The sequence below is a fragment of the Staurois parvus genome, unplaced genomic scaffold (genome assembly GCF_062004578.1).
Source record: "Staurois parvus isolate SC_StPar_1 unplaced genomic scaffold, SC_StPar_1.0 ptg001763l, whole genome shotgun sequence".
Classification (NCBI taxonomy): Eukaryota; Metazoa; Chordata; class Amphibia; order Anura; family Ranidae; genus Staurois; species Staurois parvus.
This window is the reverse complement of record NW_028319559.1, coordinates 7,289-33,934: the sequence shown is the minus strand read 5'-3', so window position 1 is coordinate 33,934 and position 26,646 is coordinate 7,289. Positions and strand designations below refer to the sequence as shown.

Sequence of the window (26,646 nt, the reverse complement as noted above, 5' to 3'; positions counted from 1 at the left end):
ATTTTTCATAATGCACAATGTTTTAGCCAACTAAATGGTATTGGATTAGAGTTTACACCTAATTTATCTGTATGGGTATAAAATGCATTTACACAAATGTTTAATTTTAATGAGTCTACCATGTTGCAGTCGAAAAAAGAAAAAAATTCTAAAAAAAATATTAATGCCGCATCAAATTTTGATAAATTTGAGGATATTATATATAGGGGAAACAGTGTACTACATACATTATATTATCAGGTTGTGTAATTTGTATTGATTTTATCCATTGGTGGGCAGGTACATCGATGACATTTTCTATCAGTTTGCTGCTCCTTTGGTTTTCCATCCTCCCTGCTGGCGCACAAGGTGAGTAGATTTATAATGAGAGATATTTGTATTACATGTCCATGCAGCTATTGAAAAGATATAGTATTTTTGTGATTGGATGATGGAAGTCAGCAGACCTTTGCCTCGTTCACTAAGCTAAGGGAACAGCCTATTTGCCCTTAGTAGATCAAAACCAATGGAAACTGAAGATACACTCTGCAGAGCTCAGTGAGAGCTGATTGGAGGGAAGGGACACACCCCCTACATGCAGCACACAGGAACAGAGCTGAGGCTGTCAATCACAGGTTATGTGCTGGAGCTCCCTCCCCGGTCACCATTTTTCTCTTGGTGTCAGGAAAACTTTTCAGAAGTGACTCAAGCTGATAGCAGAGGAAGTAAGCAGCAGACGGAAATGTCGGTGCTCTGGATTGAGACACTGTTCACATAGAGGCAGGGTTTTGTTCAGCTGGGGTGTACTGGAAAGTCTATTGATGCTGGCAGCTGGGGGACGATTGTCACTATTGTCACTGTAGAGGATCTATTTTTGCATGGAGGCTTTATTGTTGCTGGGGGGTTCAATTGTTGCTGGAAGAGATCTACTACTGAGGGAGGGGCAAATTGTTGCTGGTTGCTAGATGGTCTATTGATGCTGGCTGCTGAGATATCTGTTGTTGCTGCTCGGGATCTATTGTTGCTGGGGGACGATTGTCACTATTGTCACTGGAGAGGATCAATATTTGCATGGTGGTCTATTGTTGCTGGGGGGTCATTTGTTTTCTGGAAGGGATCTACTCCTGAGGGAGGGGTCTATTATTGTTGGCTGCAGAGGGATCTATTTGCTATCCATTAACCTCCCCAATCTGCAGATCCGATCCATCCTGCAGGGATCGTCGGCATGCAACCTATACGGGGTAACACCGATCCCGCTCCATGAAAAGGTAAGTTGTAAAGCAAGCCGGCGCAGGATCCCCGCAGGATGGTTCGGATCTGCGGATTGAGCATAATGGGTCGGAGTCTGGTCCATTATGCTCTCCAATCCACAGATCCGATCCATCCTGCGGGGATCATCGGCATGCAACCTATACGGGGTGACACCGAACCCGCTCCACGAAAAGGTAAGTTGTAAAGAAAGCTGACGATCGGATCCATCTTGCAGGGATCGTCGGCTTGCTTTACAACTTACCTTTTTGTGGAGTGGGTCTGATGTCACCCGGTGCGGGCCGCACCCCCTGCACCTACCTCGGGACGCAACTGCCTATACTTGAGCGTAGCAGTCCTTAGATGCGGCGGCTGCATTCGTTTTCTTCTGTCAAGCCTTTTTTCCTTTACTTTGACTTGGTGATCCTGCCAGTAACACACTTCCTGTCCTAGGGTGACAACGTTCACTCATTATACTGTATCTAACAAAAACGTTGTCACCCTAGGACATGAAACACGTTAGGACTACAAAACACTTCCTCGTCTGCTCATACGAGGAAGTTGTTCTGTAGACCTCTGTAGAGATGTCTGGTTACATTGTGACTTGTTTGTTACAGAATTATTAAACCCAGGTATTTTTTTTTTTTTTGGCAGGATCAACATGTGGTTTTTTTCAATGAGTTATTATGAAATACCTTCAAAAGGTATAATAACAGACCAAAAGGGGCCAAAATGTTCATTTTTAGGGTTTACATACACCTTGAAGGACTTTGTAGGTTCTTTTTTTTACTACTACACAAAGGGGTCTATTAATACCAAATTCCGAACCGAACCAAATAGCTGTCATTTATAAAGCCGTAATGTGTCTAATATAGGTTTTTCCTATGTTCATCAGCGCCATCTAGTGGTCATAATACTGTATTTTCCTAAACTATCACAATCAGGTAAATACTTCATTATGGCCACTAGGCGGTGTGGATGGTCATAGAAAATACACTCTCTTCCCCTCTTCCTCAGAGCCTATTCATAACGCTGTGCTCTAAAATACTCAACATTTAGAGCACACCCCCTAGATATCAGGTCCGCCCACCGGTAAATGGGAGGAGCCCATTCACAAGAACTGCGGCCAGAGTCAAATGATGTTATATAAGGGGTGAATGCGCAGCATTATGAATAGGCTCTGAGGAAGAGGGGCCCGCCCCTTGAAACGCGTCAGCCACTTTCAAGCATCCTCTTGCTTGTGGAATATACTCACAAACAACAATGTACACAGGCGTATGATGGCCAACAACAGCCCATGGTCTGAAATGGTGCACGAGTCCCACAAAGCAAGAGGATGCTTGAAAGTGCTGACGCGTTTCGAGGGGAGATCCCCTCTTCCTCAGAGCCTATAATACTCAACATGTAGAGCACATCCCCTAGATATCAGGTCCGCCCACCGGTAAATGGGAGGAGCCCATTCACAAGAACTGCGGCCAGAGTCAAATGATGTTATATAAGGGGTGATTGCGCAGCATTACGAATAGGCTCTGAGGAAGAGGGGATTGCTCCTCGAAACACGTCAGCCACTTTCAAGAATCCTCCTGCTTGTGGAATACATTCACAAACAACAAATGTACACAGGCGTATCATGGCCAACAACAGCCCATGGTCTGAAATGGTGCACAAGTCCCACAAAGCAAGAGGATGCTTGAAAGTTCTGACGTGTTTCGAGGGGCAATCCCCTCTTCCTCAGACCCTATTCATAAAGCTGTGCTCTAAAATACTCAACATTTAGAGCACACCCCTAGATATCAGGTCCGCCCACCGGTAAATGGGAGGAGCCGATTCACAAGAACTGGAGCCAGAAGTGAATGATGTTATATAAGGGGTGATGGCGCAGCATTATGATAGAGCAGCCCGGATCCTTGTCTTCTCGGGTCCCCCAGCGGTGCTCCTGTCCTCCCTCCTGTCAGGTGCCCCCCACAGCAAGCAGCTTGCTATAGGGGCACCTGCTCCAGTCCAGTCACTGCGGCTCGTCCCTGCCCCCTCTATCTTCTCATTGGCTCACCGGCTGTGATTGACAGCAGCAGGAGCCAATGGTTCCTGTTGCTGTTTCAGCCAATTAGGAGAGGGAGTCCCAGGATAGCCAAGACTCTAGTGCACATGGCTCGATCGAGAAGGGTCTTAGGTGAGTATTAGGCTGGGGGGGATGCTGCACAGAGAAGGTTTTTGTTACCTTCATGCATAGAATCCATGAAGCTAAAACACCTTCAGCCTTCATAACCATGTAATGCAGCCATGGACCTTTGAACTGCCATCTAGCGGAGATTCAGTGTAACTGCAACTTGTAATGTAATGTCTGTAAAATGGTACATTCCAGTTTACCCGCACGTATGGGTTAGTTGGTATAGTGCCAGTTCACATCACAAAAACGCACTCCACGCCCATTCCAGGTACGTTTTTGCTTACAGTTCACACCACACTCCGTTTCGGTGCAGTTTTGATGCAGTTTGCTATGTTCCAATGCAGTTCTGTGCAGAAAAAATGCAGCATGTTCTACTTTTTTTCCTGCCACCGGAACGCACTGGAAGTGACTGCACTGGTGTGAACTAGGGCCAATGGAATACATGGAAAACACCGTGCATGCATTTTTGATGCAGAAAAAAAAGTGCACTCGACTGCATCTAATGTGAACTAGCCATTAGTCCTTACCTAGACCTCCTCTCTTCTTCCTCACGTTCCCTCCGTTAGTTTCCAGCCTTCATGGTAGTCAAAAGACCTGATCATTTACACCAGGGGTGTCCAAACTATGGCCCTCCAGGTGTTGAGGAACTGCAAGTCCCATGAGGCCTTGCAAGACTTTGACAACCACAGGTAAGACACCCAGAGGCAGATGAATGATGGGACTTGTAGTACTTCAACAGCTGGAGGGCTATAGTTGGGACACACTATGATTCGACTGGTGAACATCCATGTTCTGCATTTTAACAAGTAAAACTACTTTTGGATGAAACTGCCATATCTTATTGGAGTTAAGCTGTCTGTGGAGAGTGCTTATTCAGCAGGTGACAATACTGGCCGGATGGACCAAGGTCTAAAGAAGGTATGTCAATGCATGAAGGAGTGCTTGAAACAGAGAAGACTCAGAGAAATCCGTGGCCTCGCAGACCTATATTAGGACCGGCATTCGACATTCCTTACGGAGTAACAATGTAACAGTTGCTGAGTGTCAATGGAATCGTGTTTCAGTTACTTCAGAGTGTTCTTCTTCTCAGACTTCTGAGCTATAATTTACACAATTTTATTTTCAGCCTCTCCAGTGACCAACGTGCCACAACCATGGTCAGTGTACAGGTTTACCACCAACGAAAGCTTCTACAACGTTCAGATAACCGTCAAGAAGGATTTGGAGGATTTCTGCGATATTGCACCAACGAACTACAGCAGGGAGCCTACAACGTGCACTGACAATGAATCAAAGGTTTACATCTTCAACGAAACCCACCTGGTCCTACTCACTGAATTGAAGGACACACAATTCTTCTTGGAGAACGGGAACTGGACAAACCAACCTGCAATATATGAAGGTATAGTGATGGCATTTTGTATTAATATGGGTGTTGTGCCCTCCCCTCCCCCTCCTTTGCAGCTACAAGAGCCTTCAGCTTCCAGCTTTCCATAAAGGTGTCTGTGGGAATTTGACCCGTGCATGAGGTCAGGTGCTGATGTTGGAGGACAAGACCTGGTTCATAATCAGCCTTCCAGCTCATTCTAAAGGTGTTTAGTAGGGTTGAGGTCTGGGCACTCCAGTTCCTCCACCCTACACTGGTCAAACCATGTCTTTATGGAGGACAAGACCTGGTTCATAATCAGCCTTCCAGCTCATTCCAAAGGTGTTTAGTAGGATTGAGGTCTGGGCACTCCAGTTCCTCCACCCTACACTGGTCAAACCATGTCTTTATGGAGGACAAGACCTGGTTCACAATCAGCCTTCCAGCTCATTCAAAAGGTGTTCAGTAGGGTTAAGGTCTGGGCACTCCAGTTCCTCCACCCCAAACTGGTCAAACCATGTCTTTATGGAGGACAAGACCTGGTTCACAATCAGCCTTCCAGCTCATTCCAAAGGAGTTTAGTAGGGTTGAGGTCTGGGCACTCCAGTTCCTCCAAACCAAACTGGTCAAACCATGTCTTTATGGAGGACAAGACCTGGTTCACAATCAGCCTTCCAGCTCATTCCAAAGGTGTTCAGTAGGGTTGAGGTCTGGGCACACCAGTTCCTCCAAACCAAACTGGTCAAACCATGTCTTTATGGAGGACAAGGCCTGGTTCCCAATCATCCCTCCAGCTCATTGCAAAGGTATTCAGTAGGGTTGAGGTCTGAGCACTCCAGTTCCTCCATCCCAAACGGGTCAATCCATGTCTTTATGGAGGACAAGACCTGGTGGTTCACAATCAGCCTTCCAGCTCATTCCAAATGTGTTCAGTAGGGTTGATGTCTCGGCACTCCAGTTCCTCCACCCCACACTGGTCAAACCATGTCTTTATGGAGGACAAGACCTGGTTCCCAATCAGCCTTCCAGCTCATTCCAAAGGTGCTCAGTAGGATTGAGGTCTGGGCACTCCAGTCCTCCACCCCAAACTGGTCAAACCATGTATTTATGGAGGACAAGGCCTGGTTCCCGATCATCCCTCCAGCTCATTCCAAAGGTGTTCAGTAGGGTTGAGGTCTGGGCACTCCAGTTCCTCCAAATCAAACTGGTCAAACCATGTCTTTATGGAGGACAAGGCCTGGTTCCCAATCATCCCTCCAGCTCATTCCAAAGGTGTTCAGTAGGGTTGAGGTCTGGGCACTCCAGTTCCTCCACCCTACACTGGTCAAACCATGTCTTTATGGAGGACAAGGCCTGGTTCCCAATCATCCCTCCAACTCATTCCAAAGGTGTTCAGTAGGGTTGAGGTCTGAGCACTCCAGTTCCTCCATCCCAAACGGGTCAATCCATGTCTTTATGGAGGACAAGACCTGGTTCACAATCAGCCTTCCAGCTCTTTCCAAATGTGTTCAGTAGGGTTGATGTCTCGGCACTCCAGTTCCTCCACCCCACACTGGTCAAACCATGTCTTTATGAGGACAAGACCTGGATCACATTCAGCCTTCCAGCTCATTCCAACGGTGTTCAGTAGGACTGAGGTCTGGGCACTCCAGTTCCTCCACCCCAAACTGGTCAAACCAAGTCTCTATGGAGTTGTCTTTGTACATAGGGTCACAGCCATGCTGGAACAGAAAAGGGTCTTCACCAAACTGTTACCGCAGGGTAGTGAGCCCACAATGTACTCAACTTATCTTGGTATGCTGTAGATCTAAAATTTCTTGCAAATCCACTAGAGTTTCCACCACATTAAACTAGTCAAACTACACTATATTGCCCCGAGTATTGGTCAGCCGGCCTTTCCGCGCACATGAACTGTAATGGCCCCCCAGTCTTAGTCCGTAGGGTTCAATATTGAGTTGGCCCCGCCCTTTGCAGCTATAACAGCTTCACCTCTTCTGGGAAGGCCGTCCACAAGGTTTAGGAGGGTGTCTATGGGAAGGTTGGACCATTCTTCCAGAAGCACATTTATCAGGTCAGGCACTGATGTCGGGGGAGGAGGCCTGGCTCACAGTCTCCGCTCTAATTCATCCCAAAGGTGTTCTATGGGGTTGAGGTCAGGACTCTGTGCAGGACAGTCAAGTTCCTCCACCCCAAACTGGCTCCTCCCTGTCTTTATGGACCTTGCTTTGTGCACTGGTGGGCAGTCATGTTGGAACAGGAAGGGGCCATCCCCAAACTCCTCCCACAGAGTTGGGAGCATGAAATTGTCCAAAATGTTGCTTTAAGAGTTCCCTTTACTGGAACTAGGGGGCCAAGCCCACCCCCTGAAAAACAATCCCACACCATAATCCCCCCTCCACCAAAATGCATCAAAAATGCACTGGAACGCACCAAAACGCACCACAACCACACTATTTAAATTGAAGAAAAAGAGAGGAAAAAATAAACTGGAACGCATCAAAAACACACCGGAATGCGTAAAAAAATGCATTAAAAATAAAACAGAACACACCAAAAATACGCATGCAAAAACGCATTCGTAACGCATTTGGACTGTGTTTCTATAGCGTGAACCGGCCCTTAGGGCCAGTTTACACTACATTGGTTTTGGTTGCTTTTTTCTGCATTCAAAACGCACAGAAAGTCGGTGATATGGTTGTCAGTGTCATAGTTCACATCAGTGCTTGCAGTTCCACTGCATTCTGGGTGCAGAAAAAAGTAGAACAGGCGGCATTTTTCCTGCACAGAACTGTACTGGAACGCGGTAAAACGCACCAAAATGCACCAGAACGCACATATCCCTATTTAAATTGAAGAAAAAAAGAGAAGAAAAAATAAACTGGAATGCATCAAAAACACACTAGAATGTGCCAAAAATGTGTCAAAAATGCGCTTTCAGAATGCATCTGGAACGCTCTCCCCGGACCCCGCATTCACTATATCCGCTCTCCCCGGACCCCGCATTCACTATATCCGCTTTCCCCGGACCCCGCATTCACTATATCTGGTCTCCCCGGACCCTGCATTCACTATATCCGCTCTCCCCGGACCCTGCATTCACTATATCCGCTCTCCCCAGACCCCGCATTCACTATATCCGCTCTCCCCAGACCCCGCATTCACTATATCCGCTCTCCCCGGACCCCGCATTCACTATATCCGCTCTCCCCAGACCCTGCATTCACTATATCCGCTCTCCCCAGACCCTGCATTCACTACATCCGCTCTCCCCGGACCCCGCATTCACTATATCCGCTCTCCCCAGACCCCGCATTCACTATATCCGCTCTCCCCGGACCCTGCATTCACTATATCCGCTCTCCCCGGACCCCGCATTCACTACATCCGCTCTCCCCGGACCCTGCATTCACTATATCCGCTCTCCCCGGACCCCGCATTCACTACATCCGCTCTCCCCGGACCCCGCATTCACTATATCCGCTCTCCCTGGACCCCGCATTCACTACATCCGCTCTCCCCGGACCCCGCATTCACTATATCCGCTCTCCCCGGACCCCGCATTCGCTATATCCGCTCTCCCCGGACCCCGCATTCACTATATCCGCTCTCCCCGGACCCCGCATTCGCTATATCCGCTCTCCCCAGACCCTGCATTCACTATATCCGCTCTCCCCGGACCCCGCATTCACTGTATCCGCTCTCCCCAGATCCTGCATTCACTATATCCGGTCTCCCCGGACCCTGCATTCACTATATCCGGTCTCCCCGGACCCTGCATTCACTATATCCGCTCTCCCCACACCCTGCATTCACTATATCCGGTCTCCCCAGACCCTGCATTCACTATATCTGGTCTCCCCAGACCCTGCATTCACTATATCTGGTCTCCCCGGACCCCGCATTCACTATATCCGGTCTCCCACAGTACACCCAACATGGAAATGCAATTATTTTAACAAACACTGGTTAAAGCTTGTAGAAGGAGTTTTCATTTTGCTCTAGGAGGATGCAGAACCCCTGACCCTCTGTCTGGACAGTGCTGATAGGCCCTGTGCTAATCATATGCACTCTCCCAAGAAAAAAAAAAGCAATACACACCAGACTGAGCATGTGCAGCTTGCCCCAGAGCCTCTGTTCTATCAGGAGATATTTAGCAGACACTGAAAGAAGGGGAGGATCAGAGAAGTCGGGATCAAACAGCCTTTTTACACAATGCGGAGGATTAACCCCTTAGGTTCCACAGTGAGTATAACAAGCATGCTTTACTGCCTTTACAGACTGATTGTACTGTTGGGGGTTCAGGAACACTGTGAATTTTGTGTGACAACATTTTATGTTCTAGGAGATTCCAAAGTTCTGGACTGGGTCCGGAAACACCTGACCACGGAGGCTCCTCAGGCCACACCCCCTCTCGCAGATGGAACTACTCCACAGCCAGAAGTCCCACCCACAGCCACACGTCATCATCACTGGTTTTTGATTTTGGCTGGAGCATTTTTTTTGGTTTTCATGTTTGCAGTTTACAAGAGGTAAGCTAAAAAAAAAACACCAACAACACCAAATAGGGGCTTCTTTATAATAAATAAATAGTAGAGCGCTTCGTCATGTGTGAATGCGGGCAAAATCCAATGTTATTCGGCTATTCTCTCTCCAGGATAAATATTCATTCATGGAAAAAAAAAAAAAAAAGAGTGGTTTGGGAAAATACAGCACTATGGCCACTAGATGGAGCTGATCATCATAAGAAATATTTATTTCATGTGATCATCGGCTCCATCTAGTGGCCATAGTGCAGTCATTTCCCAAAATATTATTATTTTTTTTTTTAGTGCTGGTCATACCAGGGCGATTTTAGGTGCGGTTTGGGAATTGAAATCACACCTGAAATCGCATCTAATGGCGGTCACACCGATCCGACTTTGAAATTCTGCGACTTCACTGGAAACACCCCGGGTCACACCGATCCGACTTTGAAATCCTGCGACCAGGGGCGGACTGACCATTTGGAAACTCAGGCACTGCCCGAGGGCCCGGGGTCAGTAGGGGGCCCCATGAGTTGTCAGTCCGCCCCTGCCTGCGACTTCACTGGAAACACCCCCGGTCATACCGATTCGACTTTAAATCGCGCAACTTCACTGGAAACACCCCGGGTCACACCGATCCGACTTTGAAATCCTGCGACTTCACCGGAAACACCCCCGGTCACACTGATCCGACTCTGAAATCCTGCGACTTCACTGGAAATACTCTGGGTGACACTGATCCGACTTTGAAATCCTGCGACTTCACTGGAAACACCCCGGGTCACACCGATCCGACTTTGAAATCCTGCGACTTCACTGGAAACACCCCCGGTCACACCGATCCGACTTTGAAAACCTACGACTTCACTGGAAACACCCCCGGTCACACCGATCCGACTTTGAAATCCTGCAACTTACATACATAGAATACAATAGAACTCGCACTGCAAATCGCAAGAAATCGTTGAACATCTTCACAAGTAGCGAAAAAGCCTTCAGAAATCGCCCTTGAAATTGCACACAAATCAAGCTATTTTAATTCGCAGCAGTGTGACCGGTGACTAATGAATGAATCCTATGAGCAGAAGCTCCCTCTGCTGGCCATAATAATGTATTCTCCTAAATGAACCTCTTTTTAGGAATGAATAACATTCAACCTGGAGAGAAAACAGTCCGATAACATTCAATTTTGCCCACATTCACACAGAAAAACATTCACTGGGTGAATTATTATGCAACTTTTTTTTTATTCTTGTGGTTTGGAGTAGATAAGCTCTTTCCACACTTAGGGATGTCAATATTTTTTTTTAAATGGTGTCGCTAGTCGTTCTGTGAAACTTCATTCACTTTGTGTGAATCAGGGCAAAATCCAATGTCATTGGGATATTTTCTCTCCAGGTTGAATGTTGTTCATTCATAAAAAAAGGTTGTTTAGGAGAATACATCGTTATGGCCAGTAGAGGGAGCTTCTGCTCATAGGACAGACGTATCTATTTCATTGGGTCAGCAGTTTTATTCAGTGGCCATAATGTGGTATTTTTTCAATCGCTTTGTTCTGTATGAAGAATTACATTCAACCTGGGGGGGATATAGTGAATGCAGGGTCCGGGGAGACCAGATATAGTGAATGCAGGGTCCGGGGAGAGCGGATATAGTGAATGCGGGGTCCGGGGAGAGCGGATATAGTGAATGCGGGGTCCGGGGAGAGCGGATATAGTGAATGCAGGGTCTGGGGAGAGCGGATATAGTGAATGCAGGGTCCGGGGAGAGTGGATATAGTGAATGCGGGGTCCGGGGAGAGCGGATATAGTGAATGCGGGGTCCGGGGAGAGTGGATATAGTGAATGCAGGGTCTGGGGAGACCGGATACAGTGAATGCAGGGTCCGGGGAGAGGGGATATAGTAAATGCGGGGTCCGGGGAGAGCGGATATAGTGAATGCAGGGTCTGGGGAGAGCGGATATAGTGAATGCGGGGTCCGGGGAGAGCGGATATAGTGAATGCGGGGTCCGGGGAGAGCGGATATAGTGAATGCGGGGTCCGGGGAGAGCGGATATAGTGAATGCGGGGTCCGGGGAGAGCGGATATAGTGAATGCGGGGTCCGGGGAGAGCGGATATAGTGAATGCGGGGTCCGGGGAGAGCGGATATAGTGAATGCGGGGTCCGGGGAGAGCGGATATAGTGAATGCGGGGTCCGGGGAGAGCGGATACAGTGAATGCGGGGTCCGGGGAGAGCGGATACAGTGAATGCGGGGTCCGGGGAGAGCGGATATAGTGAATGCGGGGTCCGGGGAGAGCGGATATAGTGAATGCGGGGTCCGGGGGGACCGGATATAGTGAATGCGGGGTCCGGGGAGAGCGGATATAGTGAATGCAGGGTCCGGGGAGAGCAGATATAGTGAATGCGGGGTCCGGGGAGAGCGGATATAGTGAATGCAGGGTCCGGGGAGAGCGGATATAGTGAATGCGGGGTCTGGGGAGAGCGGATATAGTGAATGCGGGGTCCGGGGAGAGCGGATATAGTGAATGCGGGGTCTGGGGAGAGCGGATATAGTGAATGCGGGGTCCGGGGAGAGCGGATATAGTGAATGCAGGGTCCGGGGAGAGCGGATATAGTGAATGCGGGGTCCGGGGAGAGCGGATATAGTGAATGCAGGGTCCGGGGAGAGCGGATATAGTGGATGCGGGGTCCGGGGAGAGCGGATATAGTGAATGCAGGGTCCGGGGAGAGCGGATATAGTGAATGCAGGGTCCGGGGGGAGCAGATATAATGATAATGTCCTATTTCAGTGTCCGGTGGATGATCTGCACGACTGATGGGATCGGGTTTCCCGTTGTCTGACTCTGTATATCTTACTTATCAACAGGCAAAGCCGCAGAGCTTGACGTCCTCCACAATGTCTCGATCCCCAAACCCCAAGAGGAGGAACGGCCAGGAAACGAGGGGACTATCAGGAGAGCCGCCTCCCAAAAAACCAAACATGTAAAAAGTGACAGGAATACAAATTACAAATAAAAAACACTTTTCATCTTATTTCTTTTAATGCGTTTTGTATCTTTATGTCGATCGCATTACAGGCAGCAAAACCATGTTGTAGTAGAGCCTGTTTAACCCCTTCACGCCACCCGCCCCCTTCCTGGCAGCCCTTTCCTATGGACACAGCTGATCACAGATCTCAGTGATCAGCCAATCACAGCAGCCCTTTACCATGTGATCAGCTGTATAAAAAAAAAAAATGGAATGAAGACTTGAGACTTTTGCGCTGAAATGGTTGAGGCCCCCGTCTTATACTGCAAAGAGAAGCCACAGCAGGGGCGGACTGACCATTTGGAAACTCGGGCACTGCCCGAGGGCCCGGGGTCAGTAGGGGGCCCCATGAGATGCCCCTGGTACCTTTTTCATAGGCTTTTTTGAGTTTGGGCAAGGACACAGGGGCCCCATGATCCCCTATTGCCCGGGGGCCCCATGAGTAGTCAGTCCACCCCTGAGCCAAAGTCAAACAACCCAACGTGAAAGGGTAGGCGGTGCAGCCTTCCTCGAATTGGGGAAATCCAATCCTACAACAGCAAAAACAGAAACGGGCGCATTATCTTCGGGTGCTTTATTAGTGAAATAGATAAAAATATCTACAGTGAGGAACAGAAGCGTTTGAACCCCCTGCGATTTTGCAAGTCCTCCCACTTAGAAATCATGGAGGGGTCTGAAATTCACATTGTGGGTTTTTTTTAAGGGGGGCTGTATGCGGCCCCATGGCTTCTAACAGCAGCCCTGCCTGTGGCCATGGACGTGATTGCAACACCTGAATCCAGTGATTTGGAGGGCAGGGACAATACTTTTGGAAATATAGTGTAATTCCCTCATTTGGTCACAAGATGTCTCCATCGCCCAGCCAGTTGAGGAGCACTCTGGGGAAGGATATATAGTTACATAGTCTGGCTGAAAAAAAGACAAAAGTCCATCCAGTTCAACCATTAAAAAAAACCAAAACTTTATAATCCTCTGGATCCAGTGGATCCTAGATCCACTGTAGGATCCGTAGGATCCACCTGCATATCCCCCCTTGATTTGTACCGGGGGGGGGATGATATCTCTCTCTCTGGAGTCTATACCTCTCCTAATACAAGAGAGGATTTTGATCACTTTAGAACCCGCAGCTTGGCATTGCTGCCATTATTAAGCTTGTGATCTACAAGACCCCCAGATCCTTCTCCACCATTGACCCCCCCAGATCCTTCTCCACCATTGACCCCCCAGATCCTTCTCCACCATTGACCCCCCCCAGATCCTTCTCCACCATTGACCCCTCAGTTGTACCCCCCTAGTATGTATGATGCATATTCTTAGCCCCCAAGTGCAGAACCTTACATTTATCACCATTAGCCCTCATTGGCCCCATAGTCCCCCAATTACACAGAGCATTGAGGTCGGCTTGTAAGTTGGAGACATCCTGTAAGGACGTTATTCCCCGGCACAGCTTGGTGTCATCTGCAAAGACTGAAATGGGATTTATAATCTCAGACCCGATATTGTTTATAAATATATTAAAAAGTAAGGGGCCCAACACTGAACCTTTGGGTACCCAACTAATAACACTAAACCTTGGGGTACCCCACTAATAACACTGATCCTTGGGGTACCCCACTGACACCCCGAGACCATTCAGAGTATGAATCATTAACCACTACTCTCTGAATGCAATCTTTTATCCATTTTTCTATCTATTTACATACAGATTTTTCCAAGCCTGTAGACTTCATTTTACACATTAGCCGTGTGTGGGGACCTGTTTCAAATGCTTTTGCAAACTCCAAGTATACCACGTCCACCGCCACCCCTCTGTCCAAGTATACCACGTCTACCGCCACCTCTCTGTCCAAGTATACCACGTCTACCGCCACCTCTCTGTCCAAGTATACCACGTCCACCGCCACCTCTCTGTCCAAGTATACCACGTCTACCGCCACCTCTCTGTCCAAGTATACCACGCTCACCGCCACCCCCTGTCCAAGTATACCACATCCACCGCGACCCCTCTGTCCAAGTATACCACGACCACCACCAACTCTCTGTCCAAGTATACCACGATCACCTCCACCCCCTATCCATGTATACCACGTCCACCGCCACCTCTCTGTTCAAGTATACCACATCCACCGCCACCTCTCTGTCCAAGTATACCACATCCACCGCCACCTTTCTGTCCAAGTATACCACGTCCACCCCTCTGTCCAAGTATACCACGTCCACCGCCACCCCTCTGTCCAAGTATACCACATCCACCACCACCTCTCTGTCCAAGTATACCACGACCACCTCCACCCCCTATCCATGTATACCACATCCACCTCCACCCCTCTGTCCAAGTATACCACGTCCACCACCACCTCTCTGTCCAAGTATACCACGACCACCTCCACCCCCTATCCATGTATACCACATCCACCTCCACCCCTCTGTCCAAGTATACCACGTCCACCACCACCTCTCTGTCCAAGTATACCACATCCACCACCACCCCTCTGTCCAAGAATGCCATGTCCACCGCTACCACTCTGTCCAAGTATACAACGTCCACAGCCACCGCTCTGCCCAAGTATACCACATCCACCGCCACCCCTCTGTCCAAGTATACCACGGTCACAGCCACCCCTCTGTCCAAGGTTTTGCTCACCTCCTCATAAAAAGAAATCAGATTTGTCTGACAACTTCTGTCTTTCATGAATCCATTCTGTCTGTTGCTTAAAATATTTGTTTCCAGCAAGAACTCCCCTATGTGGTCTTTTATTAAACTCTCCAGTATCTTCCCAACTATAGAAGTTACACTAACAGGTCTATAATTACTCGGTAAAGATTTTGGCCCCTTTTTAAACATTGGCCCCACATTGGCCTTACACCAATCCAGTGGTACTATGCCAGTCATTACAGGGTCCCTAAAAATGAGAAACAATGACTTTGAAATGACAGAGCTGAATTCTTTAAGGCCCCGTGGGTGTATGCCATCCGGTCCAGGAGCTTTATTCACCTTTATTCTGTCTAAATATTTATGGGTCATATCAATTGTGAGCCAATATGGATCTTCTGGGGGGTGTCAGTACCACGCCCATTATGGACAAGAGCCCCCCCATGCTCCTTTGTATACACAGAGCTGAAGAAGGGATTTCATGAATGTAGAGGTAACCTCATAGGAGCCAGTGGTTTTAAAGGTCCCTTAGGTCTTTTCCCGGAATCGCCCGGTATCAGGAGCGGACTGACAACTCATGGGGCCCCGGGCAATAGGGGTTCATGGGGCCCCTGTATCCTTGCCCAAACTCAAAAAAGCCTATGAAAAAGGTACCGGGGGCATCTCATGGGGCCCCCTACTGACCCCGGGCCCTCCAAATGGTCAGTCCGCCCCTGCCCGGTATACCCCACCTTTAAACCTGTTTGACTCTTAAGCCATATCAGCTAAGAGTCCATTTCATCTGGTGAGTGCGGGCCGGATTGGACGCCACGGATGGTGTGGGCACGTTGGAGAGTTTTTTTTTGAGCACTCTTTTCTGATTGGAGCACATAATTCACTACTGATTTGGGACTTTTAGACTTTTGTTTAATAATATAATTTATTTTATTTTTATACACAGGAATTTTTTGTATATGTTTATTTATTTTAATCAATTTATTTACTTTTTTTTTTCGCTGTGGTCTGGTCACGTTTTCCCAGAAACGCCCGCAGCAAGGCACACAGTCACAGTCACTCAATCTTTTCTCTCAATTAACATTCTAAGGATGTGCCTTTCCTTTTGCTTCCAGAGACGTTTTTTGCACACAGGTTTAAAAAAATAATTTTAGTTCTGAAGTTTACACAAACCGACCCCCGCAAATATGATATATAAGAGGAAGTAACTCAGCGAGCGCTCAATACAAATAAGTGGCTATGCATACAAAAAAGGAACCATAAAACCTTCCAAATTACATAATAATCAGGGTAAGTGCAGGGCTAAAAACCACAAAGATGTACAGAGTTTTTCAATAATTCAATGTAAATCATATATATAAAAATTCTAAAAGTATAAATCATATGTGCATAAAAAGTCCTTAAAAACAATGGAGCTCAATGTGACTTCACGTGTTTCCTCAAACAGATAGGTGAGAGGCAAGGTGATGGATAAAATGCGCACTCACCGGACGCGCAATGGTAATGCGCAGTGTATGGTATAGTGGAGGTCTGCTAAAGGGTCCCTCACAGCATAGGAACAGGATCACCACAGGATAAGCAGATGTCATCAGCCGGGGGTACCCTGTATACCATACACTGCGCATTACCATTGCGCGTCTGGTGAGTGCGCATTTTATCCATCACCTTGCCTCTCACCTATCTGTTTGAGGAAACACGTAAAGTCACATTGAGCTAGATTGTTTTTAAGGACTTTTTATGCACATATGATTTATACTTTTAGAATTTTTATATATATGATTTACATTGAATTATTGAAGAACTCTGTACATCTTTGTGGTTTTTACCCTGATTATTATGATATTTTTTTTTTAAAGCAGACACCCTAGAGCAGGGGTGGGCAAACTTTTTGACTTGAGGGCTGCAATGGGTTCATATATTGGACCCGGGGGTCGGATCAAGAGTAGATGAATGATGTGTATGTGTCATCCATAGTAAGTATAGTAATATTCCCCCATAGTAAGCATAGTAATTAATCCCCCATATAGTAATTCATCCCCCATATAGTAATTCATCCCCCATATAGTAATTCATCCCCCATAGTAATTCATCCCCCATATAGTAATTCATCCCCCATATAGTAATTCATCCCCCATAGTAATTCATCCCCCCTATAGTAATTCATCCCCCATATAGTAATTCATCCCCCATATAGTAATTCATCCCCCATATAGTAATTCATCCCCCATATAGTAATTCACCCCCCCTATAGTAATTCATCCCCCCTATAGTAATTCACCCCCCCTATAGTAATTCATTCCCCATATTAATTCATCCCCCATATTAAGTCCCCAAGTCCCCCCTGTGTCAATTCACTTACCTTTGCTCCGCGCGTTCCTCTCGCCGTGTTCCCGCGCCCTTCCGGTGTAGCATGAAAATCTGTCTCCTATGAGGATCTGTCCCCCTCGACGTATCTGCGCATGTGCCAGTTTCAGGCATTAGCAGCTGATCGGCGATCTCCGGCACATGCGCAGATACGTCGAGGGGGACAGATCCTCATAGGAGACAGATTTTCACGCTACACCGGTCTTCAGGGCGGACTGTGAGAGGAGCCTAGCGGGAGACTAGCTCCGCGGGCCGGATTAAAAGGTCCGCCGGGCCGTATACGGCCCGCAGGCCGTAGTTTGCCCATTGCTGCCCTAGAGAATAAAATAGCGGTAGTTCCAATTTTTATGTCACACGATATTACCACAACTATTCAGCAAAAAACACACTAAAGTGAATTATAGGGCAAACAAACACAATATATTACCCAAATTTTTGGTAAAATATAAAAGGCGAGGTTGCAACAGCAAATACTGTAGATACCCGACACGTCAAACCTTAAATTTGGTTGTGCCCGTGAAATGGCAACAAACTTCAGTACCAGGGGCGGACTGACAACTCATGGGGCCCCTGGGCAATAGGGGATCATGGGGCCCCTGTGTCCTTGTCCAAACTCAAAAAAGCCTATGAAAAAGGTACCAGGGGCATCTCATGGGGCCCCCTACTGACCCTGGGCCCTTGGGCACTGCCTGAGTTTCCAAATGGTCAGTCCGCCCCTAACCTCAATTATATTCTACTTTCAGGAAATAAAGGTCATCACCCACAATTCGCCCCAGGCTCATACTTAAAGCCCAACTTCCTTGCAGTGTGGCCCCCCCACACTTTTTTTTTTTGGATTTATACATTTTCAGCCATTTTAAACTTCACTAAATGTCTGCTGCGACTGTCACCAGTGCTTCTCTGATTTACTTTCACTTTGTTACAAGGTCATGACTTTCCTCGACTCCATGTCTAAGCCCCGCCCACTGTCAATGAAACTAAAGAGTAAGCCCTGGAGGCTCAGGATTAGAAGAAAAAAAACAATTCCATCAAAAGTGACGCAAGCCTTTAAGCGAATTGGATTTTCCTTTTGCAGATCTGCTTCCTTGTATCTCCTGACTCAGATTTAGTAAAAGTATTTCTTTACTCGATGCAGCATCTTCTTTTATGTTTAACCTCCAAAAATTGAGTATTCTATCAGGGGCGGACTGACAACTCATGGGGCCCCCGGGCAATAAGGGATCATGGGGCCCCTGTGTCTTTGCCCAAACTCAAAAAAGCCTATGAAAAAGGTACCAGGGGCATCTCATGGGGCCCCCTACTGACCCCGGGCCCTCGGGCAGTGCCCGGGTTTCCGAATGGTCAGTCTGCCCCTGTTCAGTACCCTATATTTTCTATAGGAAACACTTCAAAAGCCCCCTACAGGTCATCAGTTTAGTGTTACAGAGGAGGTCTTGTGCTAGACTCATTGTTTTCACTCCGGCGTGTGCGGCGATATGTAACATGTGTATCGCAATCAACATTTTCATGCATAGGCGCCCCCAGCGTGTGCGTTTACGTTTGTACATGTGTTTACATTTTTTAGGGGGTGGAGATGTTATGTGCTCGGGTGTAACTTTTTTTTTTGCAATAAAATTTTTTTTTTATTGCTTAATTTTTTTTTCATCACACAGGGGGCACAAATGTGATGATTTATAGGTGACGGATTCTCTTTATTGAGACATGCAGGGTCTAAAAGACCCCCAGTCTCTCCTCTGGTCTCCACTAGATGTATTGCAATGCAAGGCTATTCTAGCCGGGGAAAGTGACAGTTGTGACTCGGAAGTGACATCATACACGTCGCCTTCGGGGTTACAGAAAGAAGAGGAGGAGAGCGGACATTCATCCATTCTCCTCTCTCCCCTCTGTCGGCAGGCACCCACCATGGCACTCCCCGGGCCCGCAGATGGGCAAGCGGAGCCCTGATACATGGCGGGAGCGGGCACGCGAGGGAAGGGGCACTGGTGCCGGGGGCTGTGAATGAATTCAGGCAGCAGTCCAGGTTGCCCAGCTGCTTCCACCTGACAGGCAGGAGTTTGCCTGTCAGAATTAGACACAATCCGGCAACTGCGGCCACCAGATTGTGTATAAACCGACTACCCCCCTCCCTCATTGTCAGATCTGTACAATGGCAGTGGAGGGGTTAATGACCCCCAGCACTACCCATTCTGATGCTCGGTTTGAACTTCAGCAAGTTGTCTTCACCACATCTAGATGCCTAAATGCACTGAGTTGCTGCCATGTGATTGGCTGATTAGGAATTAGTGTTCCTAAGCAGATGAACAGATGTACCTAATAAAGTAGTCAGTGATTGTATGTAGCGCCTATTATACAGTGACTTACAGCATCCCCAGCGGTCCTCTAGTTATCAGATATGGGTACCTACAACGAGCCAAGCTGGCCCAATATACACTATATAGTATATACATATACACACACACACACACACATACATATACACACACACATTTATATATATATATATATATACACACACAGATATATACACATACACATATATATATATATATATATATATACACACAGACATATATATATATACACATACACACACAAATAAACACACACACATACAGTCATGGCCGAAATTGTTGGCACCCTTGATATTTCTCCAGGAAATCATGTATTTCTCACGAAACGTATTGCATTAACACATGTTTTGCTATACACATGTTTATTCCCTTTGTGTGTATTGGGACAAAACAAAAAAAGGGAGGAAAGAAAGCAAATTCGACATAATGTCACACAAACCTCCAAAAATGGGCTGGACAAAAGTATTGGCACCCTTTCACAACTGCGGATAAATAAGAATGTTACAAGCATGTGATGCTCCTGTAAACTCACCTGGGGCAAGTAACAGGTGTGGGCAATATAGAAATCACACCTGAAAGCAGATAAAAAGGAGAGACGTTCACTTAACCTTTGCATTGTGTGTCTGTCTGTGCCACACTAAGCATGGACAACAGAAAGAGGAGACGAGAACTGTCTGAGGACCTGAGAACCAAAATTGTGGCAAAATATCAACAATCTCAAGGTTACAAGTCCATCTCCAGAGAACTAGATTTGCCTTTGTCCACAGTGCGCAACATTATCAAGAAGTTTGCAACCCATGGCACTGTAGCTAATCTCCCTGGTCGTGGACGGATGAGGAAAATTGATGAAAGATTGCAACGCAGAATAGTCCGGATGGTGGATAAGCAGCCCCAAACATGTTCCAAAGACATTCAAGCTGTCCTGCAGGCTCAGGGAGCATCAGTGTCAGCGCGAACTATCCGTCGACATTTAAATGAAATGAAACGCTATGGCAGGAGACCCAGGAGGACCCCACTGCTGACACAGAGACATAAAAAAGCAAGACTACAGTTTGCCAAAATGTACTTGAGTAAGCCAAAAGCCTTCTGGGAAAACGTCTTGTGGACAGATGAGACCAAGATAGAGCTTTTCGGTAAAGCACATCATTCTACTGTTTACCGAAAACGGAATGAGGCCTACAAAGAACAAAACACAGTACCTACGGTAAAATATGGTGGAGGTTCAATGATGTTTTGGGGTTGTTTTGCTGCCTCTGGCACTGGGTGCCTTGACTGTGTGCAAGGCATCATGAAATCTGAGGATTACCAAAGGATTTTGGGTCGCACTGTAGGGCCCAGTGTCAGAAAGCTGGGTTTGCGTCCAAGATCCTGGGTCTTCCAGCAGGACAATGACCCCAAACATACGTCAAAAAGCACTCAGAAATGGATGGCAAAGAAGCGCTGGAGAGTTCTGAAGTGGCCAGCAATGAGCCCAGATCTAAATCCCATTGAACACCTGTGGAGAGATCTTAAAATTGCTGTTGGGAAAAGGTGTCCTTCCAATAAGAGAGACCTGGAGCTGTTTGCAAAGGAAGAGTGGTCCAAAATTCCGGGTGAGAGGTGTCAGAAGCTTATTGATGGTTATAGGAAGCGACTGATTTCAGTTATGTTTTCCAAAGGGTGTGCAACCAAATATTAAGTTAAGGGTGCCAATACTTTTGTCCAGCCCATTTTTGGGGTTTTGTGTGACATTATGTCATATTTGCTTTTCTGCCTCTGTTTTATATTTGTTCCAATACATACAAAGGGAATAAACATGTGTATAGCAAAACATGTGTTAATGCAATACCTTTTTTGTGTGAAATACTTGATTTTCAGGAAAAATATCAAGGGTGCCAACAATTTCGGCCATGACTGTATATACATAGATACATACACATTTATATACAGTTGTGTTCAAAATAATAGCAGTCAGACATCACTAACCGGATCAATCGCTGTTTTTGGTGGAAATGATATTTCTACATGGCAGATAATTTCCTAGCAGGTGTAGTAGAGTCAAAGAAATCCAACAGACCCAACAGTCATGACATGCATGCTGCTGATTCTGTGTCATTGAATCACTCATTGAAAGGGGCGTGTTCAAAATAATAGCAGTGTGGAGTTCTATTAGTGAGGTCATTCATTCTTTGAAAAACAGGTGGCAATTATTGCCCTTATTTAAGGAAGGAAGGCAGCAAATGTTGGACATGCTGGTTACAGTGCATTTCTCTCTGAAATTCTGAGGAAAATGGGTCGTTCCAGACATTGTTCAGGAGAACAGCGTACCTTGATTAAAAAGTTGATTGGAGAGGGGAAAACATATAAAGAAGTGCAGAAAATGATCGGCTGCTCAGCTAAAATGATGGCAAATGCTTTAAAATGGCAACCAAAACCTGAAAGACGTGGAAGAAAGAGAAAAACTACCATTGGGATGGATAGAAGAATATAGCCAAAATGGGGCGGACTCAGCCAACAATCAGCTCCAGGAAGATGAAAGAAGGTGTGAAGTTCCCTGTGAGGACTGTTACAATTAGAAGACGCCGATGTGAAGCCAAGCTATCTGCAAGAAGTCCCCGCAAAGTCCCACTGTTGGGAAAAAGACGTGTGCTGAAGAGGTTACAATCTGCCAAAGAGCACATTGACCGGCCTAAAGAGAAATGGTGCAACATTTTGTGGACCGATGAAAGTAAGATTGTTCTTTTTGGGTCTAGTGGGCGGAGACAGTTTGTCAGACGACCCCCAAACACTGAATTCAAGCCACAGTACACTGTGAAGACCGTGAAGCATGGTGGTGCAAGCATCATGATATGGGGATGTTTCTCATACTACGGTGTTGGGCCTATTTATCGCATACCAGGGATCATGGATCAGTTTGAATACATCAGAATACTTGAAGAGGTCATGCTGCCTTATGCTGAAGAGGAAATGCCCTTGAAATGGGGGTTCCAACAAGACAACGACCCCAAACACACCAGTAAACGGGCAACATCTTGGTTCCAGACCAACAAGATGGACGTTATGGAGTGGCCAACCCAACCCCCGGATCTTAATCCAATAGAAAACTTGTGGGGTGACATCAAAAATGCAGTTTCTGAGGCAAAACCAAGAAATAGAGAAGAACTGTGGAATGTGGTCCAATCATCCTGGGCTGGAATACCTGATCACAGGGGCCAGAAGTTGGGGGACTCCATGCAACACAGATGTACAGCAGTTCTCAGAAACAGTGCGACTACAACCAAATATTCATGAAGTCATTCAAAGGAAAGCAAAATCTTCAAACATTTCTCAGTTTATATAGTGAATGTTTGAGTTTGTAAAGAAGAATACAAACACTGCCATTTTTTTGAACCGTCTAATATTCACTTTTCTTCAATTTTTTTTAGAGGAACAACACAAATTTTATGTATTTTTCTTCATGTTGTGATTTGGAATAGAATGTGTCGTGTTCCCAATGCATTTGTGTGGATGGAAATAAAAGCTATTAGAAGGATTTTCAGCTTTATTCACTTTTTTCAACACACTGCTATTATTTTGAACACAACTGTATATATATATATATTTATAAACTGCTCTAAGGTTCTGGGGGTGTTGTGAAAGGCGGGGGGGGGGGGGGCTTTCCCACTGTCTTGGTGGCTTTGTGTGAAGAAGAAGAAATTCCAAAATCTTCCTCCTTCCTCCTTCAAAACTAATTCTCTAACTCTGGGCGGGAGAATCTGGGTGGGAGAATTTTCACACCAGGGCTGAGATCGCTCCTTCAGGAACTGGCCGTTTCTGTCAATGGCAGACTCTCTGTGGGCAGAGAAGAACATTAGGGAACAAGTTCTCTGCTGATCTTCTCTGTCTCAAAAACCACTAATGTACTGAAATCCTCAGGATCGCTGCTGATCTTTGGTTTCATAGACGGACACCTTAATCAGCAGGAAACGTCATGCTGAGGACAGGAATGCAAACCATGGAACAAACCCTTGAAGCCATAAATGCTGAAAACTGTGCAGACAAATCAATCCATCAAAAAGTGACACATACACGTAAGAAAAGTTCAGAATGACAGGATCATTCAGCTACATACCTCCAGTATTGTGGTGTACTTCATTCAACGCAACAAGTGCAAGACAGGACAGACATTACAGAGAAATCTGTTTGATACAAGAGATAATGGACTCACTGTGGAGCTTAGAGTGGCTTTAACAGCAAAAGATTTTTTTTTACCATTCTATGCATTAAGGTGAAAAAGCTTCTGGGTGCAGCTCCCCTCCTTATACCGGAGCCCCATCTCATTCCAGCGATGTGCATGAGAGCCATGGCTCTCCCAGGTCTCTCTCTCCTCACTGGCTGATACAGCAGCAGGAGCCATCACAGGTCATGAGCCAATGAGAAGAAAGTATGGGGGGGGGGGGAGGGCAAGCCACACTCTGTGTGTGAATTGCCAATCTCCATTCACAATTGTGTGGTTCGGGAGCAAGTCTGTTCGGGTGCCCCCATAGCAAGAGGCTTGCTACTGGGGGCACTCAGCTGGAGGGTGGAGATGAAATCAAGAGGTAGAGGTAATGAGCAGTGGCGTTACTAGGGTTGGTGTCACCTAGTACATGGTGGACACATGGTGTCACCCCCCCCTAATTAATAATTTCAAGGTGGCAGCGCACGGTCACGGTGTACACCCCAAACTGACCCATGTAAATGATGCGGACAGTGCCAGTGTAAACAATTCCCCCAACTAATGTCCCCTCTCCCAACTACCACCCCTTGCTCACATACTTTTTTCCCCCAACTATCGACCACCATCCACTGACCAACCCACTCCACCGACTGACAGACCCCCAACCCCCCCCCCCACGTTCATGCTACAGCTTCTATGCATTCTGCAAGGATAAGCACTGACCATTCAGCATATAGGGAGTAAATCCAACCTATTTCCTGCCAACCATTTTGCACTTGGCATGCAAGGGGTTAATCCAGACTATGTCTCGCTGTGCCCTGCCGATCCTGCCTGTGCCTCGCTGACAGTTTTGCATTCGGTTGCAAGGGGTTAATCCACCGTCTCCTGCCGATCCTGCCTGTGCCCCGACGACTATTCTGCATTCGGCGTGCAAGGGGTTAATCCACCCTGTCTCCCACCGATACTGCCTGTGCCCCGCCGACAAATCTGCACTTGGCATGCAAGGGGTTAAACCAAACTATGTTCGGCTGTGCCCCGCCGATCCAGCCTGTGACTCGCTGACCATTCTGCATTCGGCATACAAAGGGTTAATCCACCCTGTCTCCCGCCGTTCCTGTCTGTGCCCCGCCTACCAATCTGCACTTGACATGCAAGGGGTTAATCCACCCTGTGTGCTGCTGTGCCCCGCCAATCCTGCCTGTGCCCCACCGACCAAAATGCACTTGGCATGCAAGGGGTTAATCCAGCCTGTGTCCCTGCTGTGCCCCGCCAATCTTGCCTGTGACTCACTGACCATTCTGCATTCGGCATGCAAGGGGTTAATCCACCCTGTCTCCTGCTGATCAAGCCTGTGCCCCGCCGACAAAATCTGCAATTGAGATGCAAGGGGTTAATCCACCCTGTCTCCCACCGATCCTGCCTGTGCTCCGCTTACCAATCTGCACTTGGCATGCAAGGGGTTAATCCACCCTGTCTCCCACCGATCCTGCCTGTGCCCCGCCGACCAATCTGCTATTGGCATGCAAGGGGTTAATCCACCCTGTCTCCCACCGATCCTGCCTGTGCCCCGCCAACCAATCTGCAATTGGGATGCAAGGGGTTAATCCACCCTGTCTCCCACCGATCCTGCCTGTGCCCCACTGATCAATCTGCACTTGGCATGCAAGGGGTTAAACCAAACTATGTACCGCTGTGCCCTGCTGATCCAGCCTGTGGCTCGCTGACCAAAATGCACTTGGCATGCAAGGGGTTAATCCAGCCTGTGTCCCTGCTGTGCCCTGCCGATCCTGCCTGTGACTCGCTGACCATTCTGCATTCGGCATGCAAGGGGTTAATCCATTCAAAAAAAGGGGGGTTTGTGAAAAGAGATTCACAGAAAAGCGGCTACATTATGAACAGACCGTGACACTCAGAAAATTTTCCAAAAATTATGCTTTATTACACAGATATAAATATGACATATGGGCATTCGCCCTGGTTTACCATCACCTCAGTATGAGACAATAACACACAGACCTAAAACCATATAAAATGACATCAAGACCGGTCTAAATGTATGTGCAACAGAAAAAGTGACTGCAAGAGTCTAATATCTCTGTAGTACAAACACATAGGTAAACACTTCCCTAAAGAGGTGTATCCAAAAATTATACCATAGGTATACCATAATATTAAATAATGAATTTACACCAATATCATAATGGTGAATCCCGAACAGGGAATCCAAAAATTATACTATGGATATACGTATATCACATGTATGAAATGCAGTAAGCACAATAAGCGTGAAGAGGGGAACAGTAAGCCTCAGGCCTGTTTGGAAAAAGACATAAATGTCAAATATATGATGCAATACATTCCTGTGCCGCCACACGTGGTTGGGGCCCGTTCATCTGTTATGTGAACAGCTGTATCATAAAGCTCTTGAATGGAAATAAGCCCCATTTATTCCCAGGATAGGATGGGAGAAAAGGTGCAGATTGCAGCACTCTGCTTGAAATGGTGTCTTCACCACTGTATGTGGACTACACACCACCCTTTGTAGGAAAAGCAAGACATATCCCAAGGAATCTTCTGCCTGTTGAACTATATGCGGTATGTCCTGTATCCTACACAAAGCACCATAATGTCCCCATCCTGTAGTGAAACAAATAATGTGGGAAGTCACTGACAGAGCTTGCACTCAATAAGATATGTAGGTCATATTGATCACAGAGGACCGTATATCTAATGTCCTGTAACAATCCACTCACCACCTGTGCCGTGGATAAAGGGAATGAAAGAGATGTCCTTCAT

The 26,646-nt window shown here is 46.9% G+C and overlaps 1 protein-coding gene across 1 annotated transcript; it reads left to right on the top strand.

Annotated features, from left to right (window-relative positions):
* The first annotated feature begins 283 nt into the window (after positions 1-283).
* Positions 284-12,317, top strand: LOC149434367 (uncharacterized). The gene is made up of 4 exons (XM_089663765.1): positions 284-348; positions 4,521-4,796; positions 9,103-9,289; positions 12,151-12,317. Exons 1-4 carry the CDS (start codon positions 288-290, stop codon positions 12,167-12,169), a joined length of 543 nt encoding a protein of 180 aa, XP_089519891.1. The 5' UTR covers positions 284-287; the 3' UTR covers positions 12,170-12,317.
* Positions 12,318-26,646: the final 14,329 nt, after the last annotated feature.

Excerpts from the sequence above, each read along its gene's own strand:
- LOC149434367 (XM_089663765.1), top strand. The coding sequence starts at position 288 with ATGACATTTTCTATCAGTTTGCTGCTCCTTTGGTTTTCCATCCTCCCT. Across the intron at positions 349-4,520 it reads CCTCCCTGCTGGCGCACAAG|CCTCTCCAGTGACCAACGTG; the intron begins GTGAGTAGATTT and ends TTTTATTTTCAG. Across the intron at positions 4,797-9,102 it reads CCAACCTGCAATATATGAAG|GAGATTCCAAAGTTCTGGAC; the intron begins GTATAGTGATGG and ends TTTATGTTCTAG.